Here is a 16,559-nt window from a genome sequence, read left to right on the forward strand (position 1 = left end):
CTGACAAGGAATCCACTGATGTCGTATCTATTGGTCTCAGTCATGTTGGCCGATTACTCGATGTAAGTTCAAGAACAGTGGGCTTGATTGCTTTGATAACTTCACTTCTTAAGAGGCGATGAAAAGTAACAACTCTCATATGATAGTCGTAAGTACAACACCTATGGGCAATCTTGCATCTGTATTCTTCGGAGAATCTTCTCAAATTGGCTTCAACTTTGGTGATTTCGAAGATTCAATGGATTCTCCAACTTCAATGAATGTCAATGCTTTGATGGTTGACTCAACTGACATGGACGAGAAGTTTGCGATGATGGATCAAACCATCGAGGCCTTGAAGAAATCAGTTGATCACAAAAATCTTTATATTGCTCAACTTATTAACAAGTTAGAGGCCTTTACACCTAAGAGTCAAGTCACATTCCCACTTGTTTGATCAACGAAGCAAGGACGTTGAGGAATCTCTAGCAAATTAAAAATTTCAGAAGGAGAAACAATCTGCTTCAGTTGTTGTACTATTTGTCTAACAGTTGCAAGACATGATAACGAACACTATCAGGGCTCTATATGCAGTATACCACATAGTCACTTGTATTACATCAAGCCATATACTAGACGGATTGATTGTCTATCAATGCCAACAAAATATCATCCAGCAAAGCACCAATAATTTGATGTCAAGGGGAACCCAAGACAACATATCTCCCACTTTGTTCAAACATGTAGCAATACTAGAACACATGGTGACCTTTTGGTAAAACAGTTTGTTCATTCACTGAAAGTGAATGCATTCGATTCATATATCGACCTAGAACATGAGTCCATTGATAGTTAGGAGTAACTCGACAAGGAATTTCTCAATCGTTGTTGACCGACACTAAGCAAAGAAAGGATGAGCCAGTGGTGGATTACATCAATCGATGGAGATCATTGAGTTTGGACTGCAAAGATCATTTTTTTGAAATATTTGCTGTGGAAATGTGCATTCAGGGTATGCATTGGGGACTTTTATACATACTACAAGGAATTAATCTGCGAACTTTTGAGGAACTTGCTACATGAGCATATGACATGGAATTGAGCATCTAAAGTCATGGGAAGGCATCTCCTTTTGCTGATCTGACAAAGGAAGATAAGGAGTTCAAGAAAGGTATGACCTCAAAGATCCAGACTAAGGAATCAATGGCGGTGAAAGCAACTTCTATAAAAGTCACCATCAAGAGTAAACTAAAAGAGGAGGAAGCCCCAAGTCAATATCCAAGAGAGGAGAGGGACGTCCAACGATGAAGGAATTAGAGGCAAAGGTCTACCCATTTCCAAATTTAGATGTACCTATAATTCTTGAGGAATTGCTGGCTAAGAAAGTTATTGATCTTCCTGAGTCAAAGAGGCCTGAAGAGATCAACAAGGTTGGTGATCCAAGATATTGAAAGTTCCATGGAGTCTTTGGCCATCCGAATAGTAAATGCTTTATTTTGAAAAAGAAGATCATGATGTTGGTAAGTGAAAGGAAAATCTTCATTGACCAAGATGAAACAGTGGAGGCAAATCATGCTAGTGTAGCACCTAATCAAAAGAAGTTCTCAAGGTCATCATATATGACAAACACCACCTTCTTGCGATCCGGAATTTTAGCACCTATTGAAGTTGATTTTCCAAGGATAACTCTTGAGGGTCCACTAGAGATAGGCAACCACAAACAAAATGAAGTTGATGGTTGGATTTTGGTTACTTATAAGAAGCGGAGACATCAAGCGTTCCTTAGGATACAACTGTTTTAATCGGAAAACAAAAATTATTCTGTTTTGAAGAGTTTTTGACTTTCGGAGTCGCCACTTAATTTTTAAAAAATTAAGAAAACTATTGTTTTCAAATAACTTAAATAGGAAATTCATTTGAAAACATTCAGATGGGTTCGGGGATTCCTATTAATATTCTAGGAAGGTGTTAAGCACCTAAAATATCCGCCTAATTGCGGTTTTCCGACAACTAACTATGTGGCTAAAAGTTCTTTTTTTTTGGATTGGAAACCTATTTATTATGATATTAGTCTATACCATTTAATCTGCAAAATTTACTTGATTCTTTTTAAGTTTTTTAAAGATTGATCAATTTAATTTAAACCGCTAAAACATAGTGGCACCTTGCGAGGATTTGCGAATTTCTAACCTTAAAACTAGCGGCAATCAAACGCAAATAAATAACGAGAAAAGTAAAGGGAGAGAGAGAGAGAGAGAGGGAGGGTTGGGTCCAAGTCCGGTTTATCTGTCCGCCTGGACCAGTATTTGGACCCATTTTTCTTTGGGTTTTGGCCCATTTGACCTTTTTGGGTTTTTGACCCATTTTTTTCGTACCTGTCCTACACTAAGAAAATAATAATGCAAAATAAATACGAAAAATGAGAGACGACGAAGGCTTAAGCCCATTACAAATGAAAATACAAAAATAGAGGGTCTTCTAATCCCACTTCTTTGACTTCCCTTTGATCTTATAAACCTTGGAACCTGTCCATTGATTTTAATGGTTTGACTCGAGAATGAATGTATGAGCTTTCATTGCTCGATAAATGGATGCAAAGGGAGAGGGAGACTTCAAAGACTCGGAGAAGGTAGTCCATACATGGAAAAGAATAAAGCAAAATGGAAATTAAAAATGGAACATACTTTAAGTTTTGATATAACTAAAGCATTTAAGTGTGAAATAACGTAGAATTACATAAAATCAATTTACTACATCAACGTTACACAAAACTGACAAAGAAATGCATATTTTATTAGAGTTTTCTCCACTTGAACTTAGTCTAGCTTCACATGACAAACTAAGGTTAAGTGAAAGTGACATCAAATAATAAACATGAGCGAAGGAGGGGAGCAATAATTATACAGGATGAAAAGCGTACATATTTGTTGATCAATAATAACGAACAATTAACCATTTAGACAAAAATAAGCCACTAGGAATGTGGACTTTGCATAACTCAAACATACAATTTGCAACTGTGGGCTTACAATCATGCTACTACTTAATTAAAATATAATAAGACCAAAAGATATAACTGTTATATATATATTTTTTATTTCAAAACAGAGTTTGATGCTACGAAGAGGTTTAGCAACAAAGAGATAAACTATCAGTATATGTTAAGATGCAAAGAAAATTTAAACTAGACACAATAACGATAGCCCACATTTTAATATGTTGAAGATGAGCACATACAGAATGAGTATATTTATGGCACAAAAAAGGCAAATGATTCTTAACAGCTCGAGAGGATGGTACTGTAAATACAATGCAACTCTTGTCATCTCAAATTTTTTTAGCATATTGTCGAAGCGCGCGCACACACACACACACACACAAAAACTTTTAGAATCACTTGTCCTAGAGCTAGACTGTGCAGACCCTCAATAAACTATTGGAGCATATTAAAGAGAAAAAAAGCAGATCACGGGATTCAAACTCAAATTTCTTGATAATGAAAACAGCGGGTATAGTCAAACCTTTCAACTAACCCAAGAAAAATTTAACATATAAAATAGGAAGAAGCGCGTAGAAATCAGAACTGGGTCTTATATCAACAAAAACTTTTTTGTCAACATAAGATAACTTTAATATTCAATACGAATCCATGTATATAATGATATGGGAGGAGAAATTAATTAAGGCAAGCTTTAAAAATGAAACAACAATGTGGTAATATTTTATACACTCAGAAACTTAATATTACATGATCCTGAATACCTACAAAGGAAGACTAAATAATGACGAAACAACCAAGACGTAAGACGAGCAGAACAAACCGCAAATTCGACGAAAATACAAACCATAATATAAGCTTCCAATGAGCATTAAGCCATTTCAAAAATGAAAATAAGCAGCAAGAAAGGTTCATTAAACAAATTCTACTGTTAATTTGTAGTCTACGATGAGTCAGAAGATATAAAAATTCCCCTCCCCCCAAGCCTTCAAAAATCTGCTTGGAGAACATCATTCCGAACACCATATACACTTCAAACGACTAAAATACAAGTTCATCATACTACCTACATGTTGGGTAATAGTATACAAGAAAGAAAAAAGAAATCAATGCCAAAACATAAAATGAACAGTAACAGAAAAGAAAAAAAACCGTATCATCTAATGGACAATCTAAGCAACAACATTCAAACTCCAAATTGACTAATCCCATACTAAAATTCGCGACAATAACAACAGATAGGAAAACATCTCATACTTCAAGAACGACTAAGACGAGTGAGTGACAAAACTTTGAGAACTAAACAATTGCAATGAAACGAAGCTTTGAAGGATAAACGAGAAAGGTTATAATCTTGAAACTAGCAAACATTTTGAAACACACCAAGTCCACATCGACATACTTGAACCGTATTTTCAAGTAACCGTATGACTCATCTTCATAGATATTAGAAAATGAGTAGTTTAAATAAGTGAGACATCTTGTGTATTAATCGTCTAAACCAATCTTATTCGAAACAAAACAAAACTTTTGACATGGTCATAGTAAATCAACGAAAGATAGAGTTGTTCCAGGAAACAGACGAAGACAAATATTTGGAAGGGACTGAAATCTAAAGGGGAAGTTCACCTTCTTCTGGGCAGCTAACTGGATAGTGGCGAGCAAGGAGTCAACGAGCTTCCATGACTTCGAACACGAATCTAATTTCGAGTAACTAGATAGAGATATAGAGCTAGACTCTATTGAATATCTTTCCTACTGCTCAGGAAACTGTAACTCTTTCACTTCTCTTTTCCCGACTTTCCTTTCGACTCTCAAAAATCCCCCTCCAAACTTGGAATATTCCTCAAAAGAAAACCTCTGTGAAATATTTCGATTTTTTTTGGGGGGGGAGGGCAAAGAAGTCTTAAGCCAAAAGATTTCAGCCATTTCAAAATCAAAAATCATCCCCAACTCATGGGAGATAGCTGTAATTAGTACAAAATTTCCATCCCTCAATAGAATGGCAACGGGTGAGAAACGAGGGCCGTTCGATCTTGGCGCTAGTACGAGCAAATGTAGAGATTTCAACACCTTGCGTTGTACTCTGTACGAATTCATATTCATTAGTAGAAGAAAGAAGGAAATACATAGCAACCTCGATTTCCATCTAACGCCGTGTACCCTCCGTGAACTAGCCATATCGTGTCACTCACGCGCCCCCATCGCTGTAACACCGCCTCTTTGTCGGTTTCTGCTCTGTTGACACTGCTGATAATATCCCTTTGTTGATGGTCCGGATATGGGAAGACTGGGTCAAAGCGCAATGGGCTTGGATTCGTCAAACCTGGAAAATAAGGAAATAGGGCTGGGCTTGGCATATGGGCCTTGGAAATAAAAATTGGGTTGATTTTCTCAGCAGATTGGGACGGTTTCATTTGGAGTAATGGGTTAGAGAGAATCGAAATGATATTGGGCTAGAAATTACTGAAAATTTGCAAATGAGTCTGGGATGGGCTGCTGAAAAACAAAAAGTCCAAGTTTATCTAAAAAAAAGTCAATCTAGCAAAATTATTGGCTAAATTGATTAAAAATTAAAGACAAATAACGTAATTAATTAACAAGATTTTTAATTTTAACGAAATAAAATAAACGATGTAGTCATAAAACAATTGATTTAAAATGTAAACCATTATATAACTAAAATAAAAATATTTAAGCGGAAAAAATATCTTTAAAGATGAATTTCGAACAAACATAACATATAATAGTCATATACATTATTATGTAAATCATACGTAGTATCTAAGAATTATGAAAACGATAAGATTTATTTGGAATAACTTGAAAAGCCTTTTAAGCCTTAATGGAACCAATTATTTCAAAACGTTTGGGATTAAGAAGCCTGTTAATTAATTAGTATCCGGGAAGGTCAAAATTGGGTGTCAACAACTGTCCCTTATTTTACTTGGATTGATGCAAGAAATTCGAGGAAAATGAAATTGACCAACTCAATTTTGACGGAACACATATTCATCTTTAGCAAAAGAATTTTGTATAATCTTAAGAATCATGGCCGAACTCTGGAAAAGAGTTTTCTAATATCTCAGGCTGCATGAGAGTTCAGGCCACTTGCAGTTCAACAAGATTGATTTAACGCACGATTTTGAATGAATTCACAAGCCACCCCTATATCGAGTTATGAAGGTACCGAAATGCTCGAGAATAAGATTCGAGAGCGAATGTTGGAATACAGCCGAGTTTTCGACGTTGAGTTTGCCTACATATCCTTAGACCATAGGAATCAGGCTGTCTGTAGTTCAACTCGATCATTTGAAAAGTAAATCTATTATGCTAGATAACCTTTGGTTCTGGAAAAGTGACAAATTAAATGAGTATGAAAAAGAGGCACGCGATCTCTTAGCCATGAATGTGGTGCACTGTCACTTAGGTTGGAAACTTGCTTCCGGTAAATCAAAATTTCCGGATGCGAGACCAAAACTGACCGAAATAAAGAATAATCCACATGCCTTATGATAGGGGTGCGGTTCGATTGTGGTGGAAGTCGCTCCTCTGCTCTTGTCCTAAGAGTTTGACATTACTCTTTGGACTGTGTCCCAGTTTTCTACTAAGAAAAGTTCCACATTGCGCTGCGTCCCTTTTGACGTCGTCCGCACCTGTGGTTTTTCGAGAATTCATCCCTTCGGATGCTCTCGACAAAAACTGAGATAAAAACTCGTCAGCTTAAAAATGCAATTAGGATAGGATATAGTGTCTTTTTACAATGTTGATACTCCATCATTCTCCTCGATATCGACGTCAACTCGATTGGTCTGACGTAAAGCAAATAAAGCTTATTACCGGTGTTTGTAATGTAATCTTCAATGCACTCTTCACTTGATGTCAAAATAAATAAATGCTGATGGGATGCTGGTATTAGTTTTGATGTCAATGTACTCTTCATGCTGATGTCAACATGAATGAGAGATGATGCAGTGCTGACACTTCTCTTGATGTCGATGCACTCTTCACATTGTTTACTTTAATCAGAATGCGGTTGATGCCAATGGATAAATAATTCTGTTGGGGTGCACTATCTCCTTTTTGGGTAGTGCATGCTTTATAGCGGGGCATGAATATCTTCCCGTGATGCGTGATTTCTTGCGGGGTAAAGTTCTGCGCGGCATGAATATCTTCTCGCTATGCATAATTTCAACGAGGCATGAAATCTTCTCGTGATGCATAAATTTCAGCGAGGTATTAAATCTTCTCGCGATGCATAAATTTCGACGAGACATGAAATCTTCTCGTGATGCATAAATTTCTGCGAGGTATGAAAGCTTCTCGGAGGCATAAATTTCGACGAGGCATGGAATCTTCTCGTAATGCATTAATTTCGACGAGGGATGAAATCTTCTCGTGATGCATAAGTTTCTGTGAGGTATGAAATCTTCTCGCGATGCATGAACTTCCGCGATGCATGAATATTTGACTCGCGATGCATGAACTTCCGTGATGCATGAATATTTGACTTGCGATGCATGATCTCCCGTTATGCATGGATATTGAATCGCGATGCATGATCTTCTGCGATGCATTGAATATTGATTCGCGATGCATGATATTCCGCAATGCATGAATATGTATTCTCCTCCAACGATGATAACGGTAAAACAATTTCCAAATAGTATATCGTCTTTGATCTATAATAATATAACAGACCCCTCCGGGTAATGCATAGTATCATATTCGACATTATGATGCAAATGACGTCCTTTACGAAAATTGTAAACTTTTCCTTGAGATTTCTGCTTGATTCACCTCCGAATCTAACTGGACGTTCTTTATAAATCTCATATTGTTGGAAATTGACTGAAATAAACAATTCGTATTCCCAAGTTCCGACATAAGCGATATAAAACGATTCCTGCTTCTAAGAAAACTATTGATTTTGGGATAGTTTCTCCTCCTTTGACTTCTCCATATTCATCCATCGTATGAATTTGCTGATTTCAGAACAAAACTATAAACCTGCGTCCACAGAAAATTGTTAGTTTTAAAGATGAACTGATTTGTGTCGATTTCTTTAGTTGTCTGCTCCTTTTCCTGCTATCTCCGGTTGATTTCCTGATCTCCCAACTCTTAATAGATAAGACAAAGTATTTTATGCCAAAACAAGTAAATCATAAAAAGGAATTTAAGAGAAGTAAACTTTCGAGAAATAGTATCTTAAAAAGGTCACTGCCAAGTCATGTCATATCAGTCTTAACAAACTTCTTTGTGTCTGATGCTTGGAGGTCTATCCGGTTATTCGCTGGGGAGTTTTCAGAGTCACCCCGGACTTGCAGATAGATCCATGCTGAAATTTTGAGGCCATCCTCAAAATTTTGTCCCAATTAACTGTCTTGCTTATCTTTTCAGTGTAGATTACGGAGTTTTTGAGATATTCTTAAAAATTCTATCCCAGTTGCAAATCTCGAAACATCTTCAGCCTTGAATTTCTGAGGAAGAATCTTCTTCTCGAGAATTTTTGAGTCCCTCTCAAAATTCTGTCCTAGTTTCTATTGTGAAGAGGAATAGAAATTTTGCGGGAGATATGACCGAACCCTTGTGGCGCCTACGTATCCCGTTGAGGCAGGAATCAGGTCAAACGTAGTTCCCCCTTAAAGGTTAAAAAAATAAGAAAAATTACAACAAAACCGACCAAGGCCGACATAGACTGCCTACGTATCTCATTCTTGAGAATTCAGGTCGAACGTAGTTCATTACAAGAGGGGTAAAATTTTAAGAAAAACAAATACAAGCAAACAGAATGATTACAAGTAAATAATAGAAATGCAAACCGAAGCTACACATATAGTATCTCTTGACAGCGATCGAGTTGATAGTTTAGGGAATACAGTGCCATCCATCTCCGACAGGAGTAAAGCACCTCCAGATAATACTTCACGAACCATGTAAGCACCTTTCCAGTTTGGCGCAAACTTTTTTTTGTACTCGTCTTGATGAGGAAAAATACGCTTAAGAACCAACTGACCTTCTTTGAAAATTCTGGCTCTTACTCTTTTGTGAATGGCACGAACCATTCTCTTCCTATATAATTGACCATGACAGATGTCAACCATTCTCTTCTCATCAATCAAAGTTAGTTGATCAATCCGCTTCCTAAGCCATTCAGCGTTACTTAACTCAGCTTCTTGGATGATTCTCAAAGACGGTATCTCGACTTCAGCAGGTATGACTGTGTTCCATATACTAGTAAATATGGAGTGGCTCCAATTGATGTTCAAAAAGCCGTGCGGTATCCCAATAAAGCATATGGTAACATCTCATGCCAACCTGGATGCTTGTCAATCATTTTCCTCAAAATCTTTTTAATATTCTTATTGGCGGCCTCCACAGCTCCATTCATTTGGGCACGATAAGCAGTTGAATTCCGATGAGTGACCTCAAATTGTTGACAAATATCTCTCATCAGGTGACTATTTAGATTTGCTATTATCAGTAATGATGGATTCTGGCACTCCAAATCTACATATTAGATTGTTGCGAACAAAATCAGCCACCACTTTCTTGGTTACCGACTTGTAAGAAGCTACTTCCACCCACTTGGTGAAATAATCAATGGCAACCAAAATGAATCTGTGTCCATTCAAAGCGGCTGGCTCTATCGGATCGATGACATCCATTCCCCAAGCTACAAATGGCCAAGGTGAACTCATAGCATTAAGTTTGTGAGGTGGCACTCGTATCAGATCATCATGCACTTGACATTTATGGCATTTTTGCACAAACATGCAATAATCATTCTCCATAGTCATCCAGAAATATCCGGCTCGCAGGATCTTTCTTGCCAGAGTGAGACCACTCATATGCGTGCCACAAACTCCGGCATGTATCTGCTCAATCAGCCTCGCAGCTTCGACGGCATCAACGCATCTTAGAAGAACCAAATTCTGATTCCTCCTATAAATGACTTCTCTACTTAAAAAGAAAGTGAGGGCCATACGGCGTATCGACTTCTTTTGGTTAGCCGTAGCATCTTCAGGATAAGTTCCAGACTCCAAATACTTCTTTATATCAAAATACCAAGGAAAACCGTCTGGTTCTGCTTCAACATGGGAACAATGGACTACATGTTCTTTCAACTCTATATCCAAAGGATCAATATAATTTGTATCCGGATGTTTAATAGTTGAAGCGATGGTGGCAAGAGCATCGGCCAATTCATTATGTATTCTGGGAGTATATCTGAACTCGATCTTCCGAAATCTTTTGCACAACTTCTGTACATACTGTACGTAAGGTATAATATTAGGGTTCTTCACAGCCCATTCTCCTTGAACTTGATGAATCAAAAGATCTGAGTCTCCAATAACTAACAACTGATGGACATTCATGTCATGGCCATTTTCAAACCAAGAATACAAGCTTCATATTCGGCCATATTGTTTGTGCAATTAAATCGGAGCTTAGCCGCCACGGGATAGTGCTGAACAAATTCTGACACTAAGACTGCTCCAATAACTTTACCTTGATGATTTTCCGCTCCGTCAAAGAATAACTCCAACCTGGATATCCCTCAGAAATATCTTCACCCACAAATGACACTTCTTCATCGTGAAAATAAGTCTTAAGTGGTTCGTACTCTTCATCAACGGGATTTTCAGCAAGATGATCAGCCAAAGCCTGTACCTTTATCGCTTTTTGAGTCACATACACAATATCAAATTCACTCAACAGCATTTGCCACTTAGCTAACTTTCCTGTCGGCATTGCCTTTTGGAAGATATACTTTAGTGGATCCATTTTGGAAATGAGGAATGTAGTATAGGAAGACAAATAATGTCTCAACTTTTAGGCAAGACACGTCAAATCACAACACGTTCTCTCCAACAAAGTGTAACGAGACTTGTATGGAGTAAACTTCTTGCTTATATAATAGATAGACCTTTCCTTCTTTCCTGTCTCGTCGTGTTGACCAAGTACGCATCCGAATGCACTATCGGAGACAGAAAAGTACAGCAATAAAGGACTCCCTTCTTGCCGAGAAACCAATACCGGTGGATTGGACAAATAGTTCTTGATAGCATCAAAAGCAGTCTGACGCTCTTCAGTCTACTTTGTCGGGGCGTCTTTCTTTAACAGCTTGAAAATAGGCTCACACACCACAGTTGATTGAGCTATGAATCGACTGATGTAATTTAACCTCCCTAAGAAATTCATCGCCTCTTTTCTTGTCTTCGGCGGAGGTAACTCTTGAATTGCTTTAATCTTAGAAGGGTCGAGCTCAATACCCCTTCTGCTGACTATAAATCCCAACAATTTTCCGGATGGAACTCCAAAAGCGCATTTGGCGGGATTCAAATTCAAGTTGTAACGACGCAAATGATCAAAGAATTTCTTTAGATGTGTCAAGTGGTCCAAACTCTCGCGGGACTTGATTATGATGTCATCCACATACACTTCAATCTCCTTATGAATCATGTCATGAAAAATGGTCGTCATAGCTCTCATGTAGATGGCACCTGCATTCTTGAGGCTGAACGACATCACCCTATAGTGATATACACCCCAAGGTGTAATGAATGTTGTCTTTTCCGCGTCTTCCTCATCCATAACAATTTGGTGATAGCCTGCGTGACAGTCCACAAAAGACTGCATCTCATGCTTGGCACAGTTGTCAATCAAAATATGAATATTCAGCAACGGAACATTATCCTTCGGGCTAGCTTTGTTGAGATCTCTATAGTGAACACAAATCCTGATTTTCCCGTCTTTCTTGGCGACCGGAACAACATTGGCCAGCCAAGTTGGATATTGTGTCACTTCCACCAATCGGGACTCTATTTGCTTGGTGATCTCTTCCTTAATCTTCAAACTCAGTTCAGGCTTGAATTTCCGAGTTTCTTTCTTTACCGGATCGAACCCCGGGTAAATCGGCAACTTATGGGATACGACATCGGTACTCAACCCTTGCATGTCATCGACTTCCCAAACGAACACAAACCTATATTCAGCAAGCAAATGAACTCTTAACCTCTTTAACACATTCCGGATCTCCCAAATTCAACGTTTCCGTTTCCTCTAGATTTGGTTTATGCTGATTCTCGAACTGCCGAAATTCCTCGAGGACATAATCTGGTTCCCCACTTTCTTCTTCATAATCGTCAATCTTGTCGTCACTTGCCTCATTTTGTTCAATTAGCTCGTGACATGACATGATATTGGCAGGTCTGTAACTTAAATTACTGTAATCATAAACAGATAAAATTAAAAGTGCAAGGTATAACAGATGATTAAATAAATAAAGTTAAAAATAAAGAGGCTTTCATTTAAAAAGAATGCAAAATTTGGCTATGGCATGGGGCCATATTGCCTTTTTACACATCACAACGAAAATTCAAAAGTTTGAATGATTAAGAAAATGTAAAAATGGTGGGTCTCGGCCTCCTCTGGACAACCACCGATTTTAATGCATGAAATGACGCCTTCCTACCGAAGAGTTCGATTTATCAGGATCGGCGTGGAGGTTCAGTTCCGCAACACCTCCCCTGGTTTAGCATCATGAATACCATCTAGCTCAACTTCTTCCTCGATAACAATATTGATCTCCTCGAAGAGGTCACAGATTCCTTCCCTAAGGTCTTCAAGCTCGGCATACTCCCGGATTGGAAAGGATTGATACAGATGTGGGATCGGCTTAGTCAGGGCTTGATCATTTTTCTTCTTCATCTTCAGGTCATCATCTGTGGGGATGTACCCCAAACCATATTTGGATCCCTTAACGAGGACCGGAAAAGGCTCAATAATTCCTTGGGAATCTCTTCCCAAGCCGAATCCTGGCTTAAAACCATTGTGCAGCATCATAGTGGCTATCATCTTGTACACGACATGCATTGGAGTCTGTGGGGACAAGTCCTCACCAGTGGTATTCACCATTTCCACCGTGTAAAAGTCTGTACCTCGCGATATCTCATCAATGATCGGCACCTTTCTACCAAGGTGACTCCCCTCGCCATGAATAAACAACTCTTCATTCTTCCACACGAGCTTCATAATCTGATGGATAGTAGAGGGGACGACCCCAGCCATATGGATGAATGGCCTTCCCAAAAGCAGATTGTAACTGGTATCGATATCCAATACTTGAAATTGCGCGCTGAATTCTGCGGGGCCCATTTGAATGGTCAAATTCACTGCTCCCGACGTGTCTATTTGAACCCCATGAAAGGCTCTCACGTTGACCTGGTTTTGCTCCAGTTTCCCAAGGTCAAACCTTAGTTGCCTCAATGTCGACAACGGGCAGATATTCAAACCAGATCCGTCATCTACTAAGACGCAGTTGACAACCTTTTCACGGCATATCACAGTGATGTGCAGTGCCTTGTTATGTGATCTCCCTTCAACAGGCAACTCATCGTCACAAAAGCTAATTTGGTGCCCTCGAAAAACCTGATGAATCATGGCAGCCACTTTATCGCTGCTTGTGCCCGCGGGTACATATGTATCATCGAGAGCTTTCATTAAGGCTTGCCTGTGCGATTGAGAGATCATCAGCAGGTGCCATACGGAGATCTGAGCTCGATTCTTCTCCAAATGCTTGACGATGGAATAATATTTTGGTTGCATTCTCCTCCAGAATTCGTCCGCTTCTCCTTCGCTTATCGACCTTTTGGCCTGATCCTTCTTTTATCCTCCGAGAGCAAGCTCGTCAGGAGTATAACACCTTCAAGACTTGGTCATGCCTTGAGTAGCAGCATTTTCAATAACAAACTTAGGCTTGATGAGAGTTTGACGGCACCAAGGCAACAACCTTTGCAGGTGTCAAAATGATAAACTTTCTCTTTTCTTTGACGCTTAAGGAAGCGACAGCTCCTTTCAAATCATCATGAACGATGGGAGTAATCATCTTCGTTCCGCACCAGTCTTCATATGTTTTGATCATATTGACATTGCTGCCTCCATGATTCGGCAACGGGTTTGTGTTGACATTTGGTGTCGTCGCTTGGAGTGAGACTACCTCTTGATCAATCAGATCCCTAATTTTGTGCTTGAGGTTGATACAATCTTCAGTATCATGCCCAACAGTGTTGGAATGATAAGCACATCTCTGATCGGGTTTGTAGAATTTTGAATTGACATCCACAGGTTTGGGCCCCACAGGGTGGATGTATCCAGCTGCAGCCAGTCTCTCATATAGTTTGGTCCGGCTTTCAGCGAGTGCAATAAAGTTCCTTGAAGGACTCTTCTCAAATCTGGGTCGGGGAGGGTCATAATTGCCTTGTTGAGGAGGAGGCACCTGTTGATAATTTCTGGTATTTGGACGGGGAGCTTGGATTCTATGATATGGATTTTTTTTTGTAATTTGGCCATGGATATTGGTTATTCAGAGGAGGATTTTTGTACAGTGGAGCTTGGATTTGATAAACAGGAGGGGGTGCTCGATAGCTAGACTGTACGTTAGCGCAGTTGGGAGCAACACCCTGGTAGGGAGATGGAATTTGGTAGTGTGGAGGATGATTTGGGTATATGGGAGACGAACTTTGGTAATTGAGGGGTGGACTTTGGTATACGGGAACTTGGATGTTTGGATAAATGGAGGTAGCATTCTGATTATTGGGATTACTAGATTGCATGTAACAAAATTGGTAGGACTTTGGCGAAGACCGGGAACGAACTTGGGAATATGATGAGCTTCTGGGGGTTTTCCTTCCCCCATATGAAATAGCAGCGACTTCTTCTCTTTTCTTTCTCAACAAACCTGAAGACCCTGGTGATGAGGCTTCACGACCTATCTTTCCTGATTTTAACTCGTCTTCGATAGTCTCACCAACCTTGACTATCTCGGCAAACTTTGCTCCAACGAGCAATATGATTCTATCATAATATTCCAGCTCTTGCACGCGTACGAACACTTCAACGATTTCTTTCTCAGTCATGGGTGGCCTAACCCTTGCTGCCTCTTTTCTCTACCTATAGGCGAACTCCCTATAGATTTCGGTTGACTTTTGCTTCATCTTCTCCAAAGAGTATCGATCGGGAACGATTTCTATGTTGTAAACAAATCAATCGATGAAATCTTTGTCCAATGCATTCCAGCTGGGCCATTGTATGGTTTCGTGCGAGGTAAATCATTTGAGAGCCTCTCCACATAGGCTCCGACTGAAGAGCCGAATCAATAAAGCTTAGTCCCTTCCAACTCCCACGAGTTGATCACAATAGTCTCTCAAATGAGCCATAGGGTTACCCACTCCACCCAAGGTGTCAAACTTCGGAATCTTGAACCCTTCTGGAAGGTCCAAATTTGGGTGGATACACAAGTCCTCGTAACTAAGTCCAGTGATGTAGGGGATGCATTGTAGATCCTTCATGGCCTTCTTGATTTCCTTTTTTATATCGACCCTTACATCTTCCTTTGCCCTCTAGTCCTTTTCTTTCTCCTCGTAATGGTCCAACTCAGAATCGTGCACATCATGCTTGGCAGGGACGGGAACTTGAAAAGTGGCTCTCTTTGGTAGGGGTGGAGCTACAGAGGGACTTTGAGCAATTTGGGCAGTTTGGTAATTCTGTGGGTAGGTCTGAGGATTGGTGTTCGGATTTAAGTGGTGGGGTGTTTGGGGATTGAAAGCATTTTGATTTTGATTTTGGTTTTGGTTTTGGTTTTGTGGGGGTGGAGCAGTCTGATGGTGAGTATTTTTAGGATGGGGTGGCATTTGGGGATGGTTGTTTTGAAGAGGAGATGGAGTTTTGTAGGATGCTGAAGCATATTGGTGATTTTGGGTAGTCAGATCTATAACCGACGGATTATGAACATGTGTAGATGGCTGAGTCTGAGTTTGATCCATATTTGAGAAAGGGAAGTACATTGGAGGCCTCCCATTAGCAGCGTTAGAAGCAAATCCAAGTGGAGGAAGATCCAGTCTCCGTTGCATTTCAACCCTCATATCCATAATTTGCTGCATCAGTTGCATAATCAATACATTCTATTCTTCTATGGTGGGTTGAGCCACCACAACATCAGTAAGACTCACTTCTTCATTATTATCCACCATAACTGCCTTTCCTGTGTCTGAGCTTTGTCTAGAGAAAGAATATGCGGAACCTTTTGATCTGGTAAAATAAGGATGATCTGCCAGCTTTTGATCGACACAGATCACTTTCAAAGTACCTGAGAAGGAAAACAACTCAATGGCAGATTTGTCAGTGCAGATTCAGAGTCCAAAATGCATAATATCACATAGAGCAGATAAACACACAAGTTGCTTTGTTTGAGGATATCTTCAACCCACGAGTGAGGACGGAAACACATTTTTTAACAAGCAGGAGTTTGCTTGTGTTAGTTTTGGACGCTTTATCAGAAAGGTTAAATCATGTTGAGCTACGGTCTTCTTGCAGCTGCTCTTTAACGTTTGTTGATCTGGTCTTCGTATCTTCTCGTAACATGAAGGGGAGAATGAAAATTTTTAAAGATAGGGGGCGGGCCTGGGAAGGCTGCCTACGTATCTCACAAGGAGAATTCAAGCCCAACGTAGTTCGAGTACAAAAGAAAATATTTTCATTCATTCATTCATTACGATAACAAGGAAATTAAAAGGCAACA

The 16,559-nt window shown here is 39.4% G+C and overlaps 1 protein-coding gene across 1 annotated transcript; it reads right to left on the bottom strand.

Moving 5' to 3' along the window:
- Window positions 1–7,942: 7,942 nt before the first annotated feature.
- Window positions 7,943–10,356, bottom strand: LOC107003845. Its single transcript, XM_015202111.1, has 4 exons — window positions 9,589–10,356; window positions 9,296–9,473; window positions 8,800–9,197; window positions 7,943–7,987 (listed from the first exon to the last, which is right to left on the bottom strand). Exons 1-4 carry the CDS (start codon window positions 10,354–10,356, stop codon window positions 7,943–7,945), a joined length of 1,389 nt encoding a protein of 462 aa, XP_015057597.1.
- Between the last annotated feature and the right edge of the window lie 6,203 nt (window positions 10,357–16,559).

The sequence above is a fragment of the Solanum pennellii genome, chromosome 11, assembly GCF_001406875.1.
Source record: "Solanum pennellii chromosome 11, SPENNV200".
Taxonomy (NCBI): domain Eukaryota; kingdom Viridiplantae; phylum Streptophyta; class Magnoliopsida; order Solanales; family Solanaceae; genus Solanum; species Solanum pennellii.

Bases quoted from the DNA above. Each gene is read 5' to 3' on its own strand.
- LOC107003845 (XM_015202111.1), bottom strand. From the start codon at position 10,356: ATGAATGTCCATCAGTTGTTAGTTATTGGAGACTCAGATCTTTTGATT. The intron at 9,198-9,295 runs GTTGGCATGAGA...TATGGAACACAG, and splicing joins AATGATTGACAAGCATCCAG to TCATACCTGCTGAAGTCGAG. The intron at 7,988-8,799 runs GTTTGCATTTCT...CTGTGGACGCAG, and splicing joins ATACTATATGTGTAGCTTCG to GTTTATAGTTTTGTTCTGAA.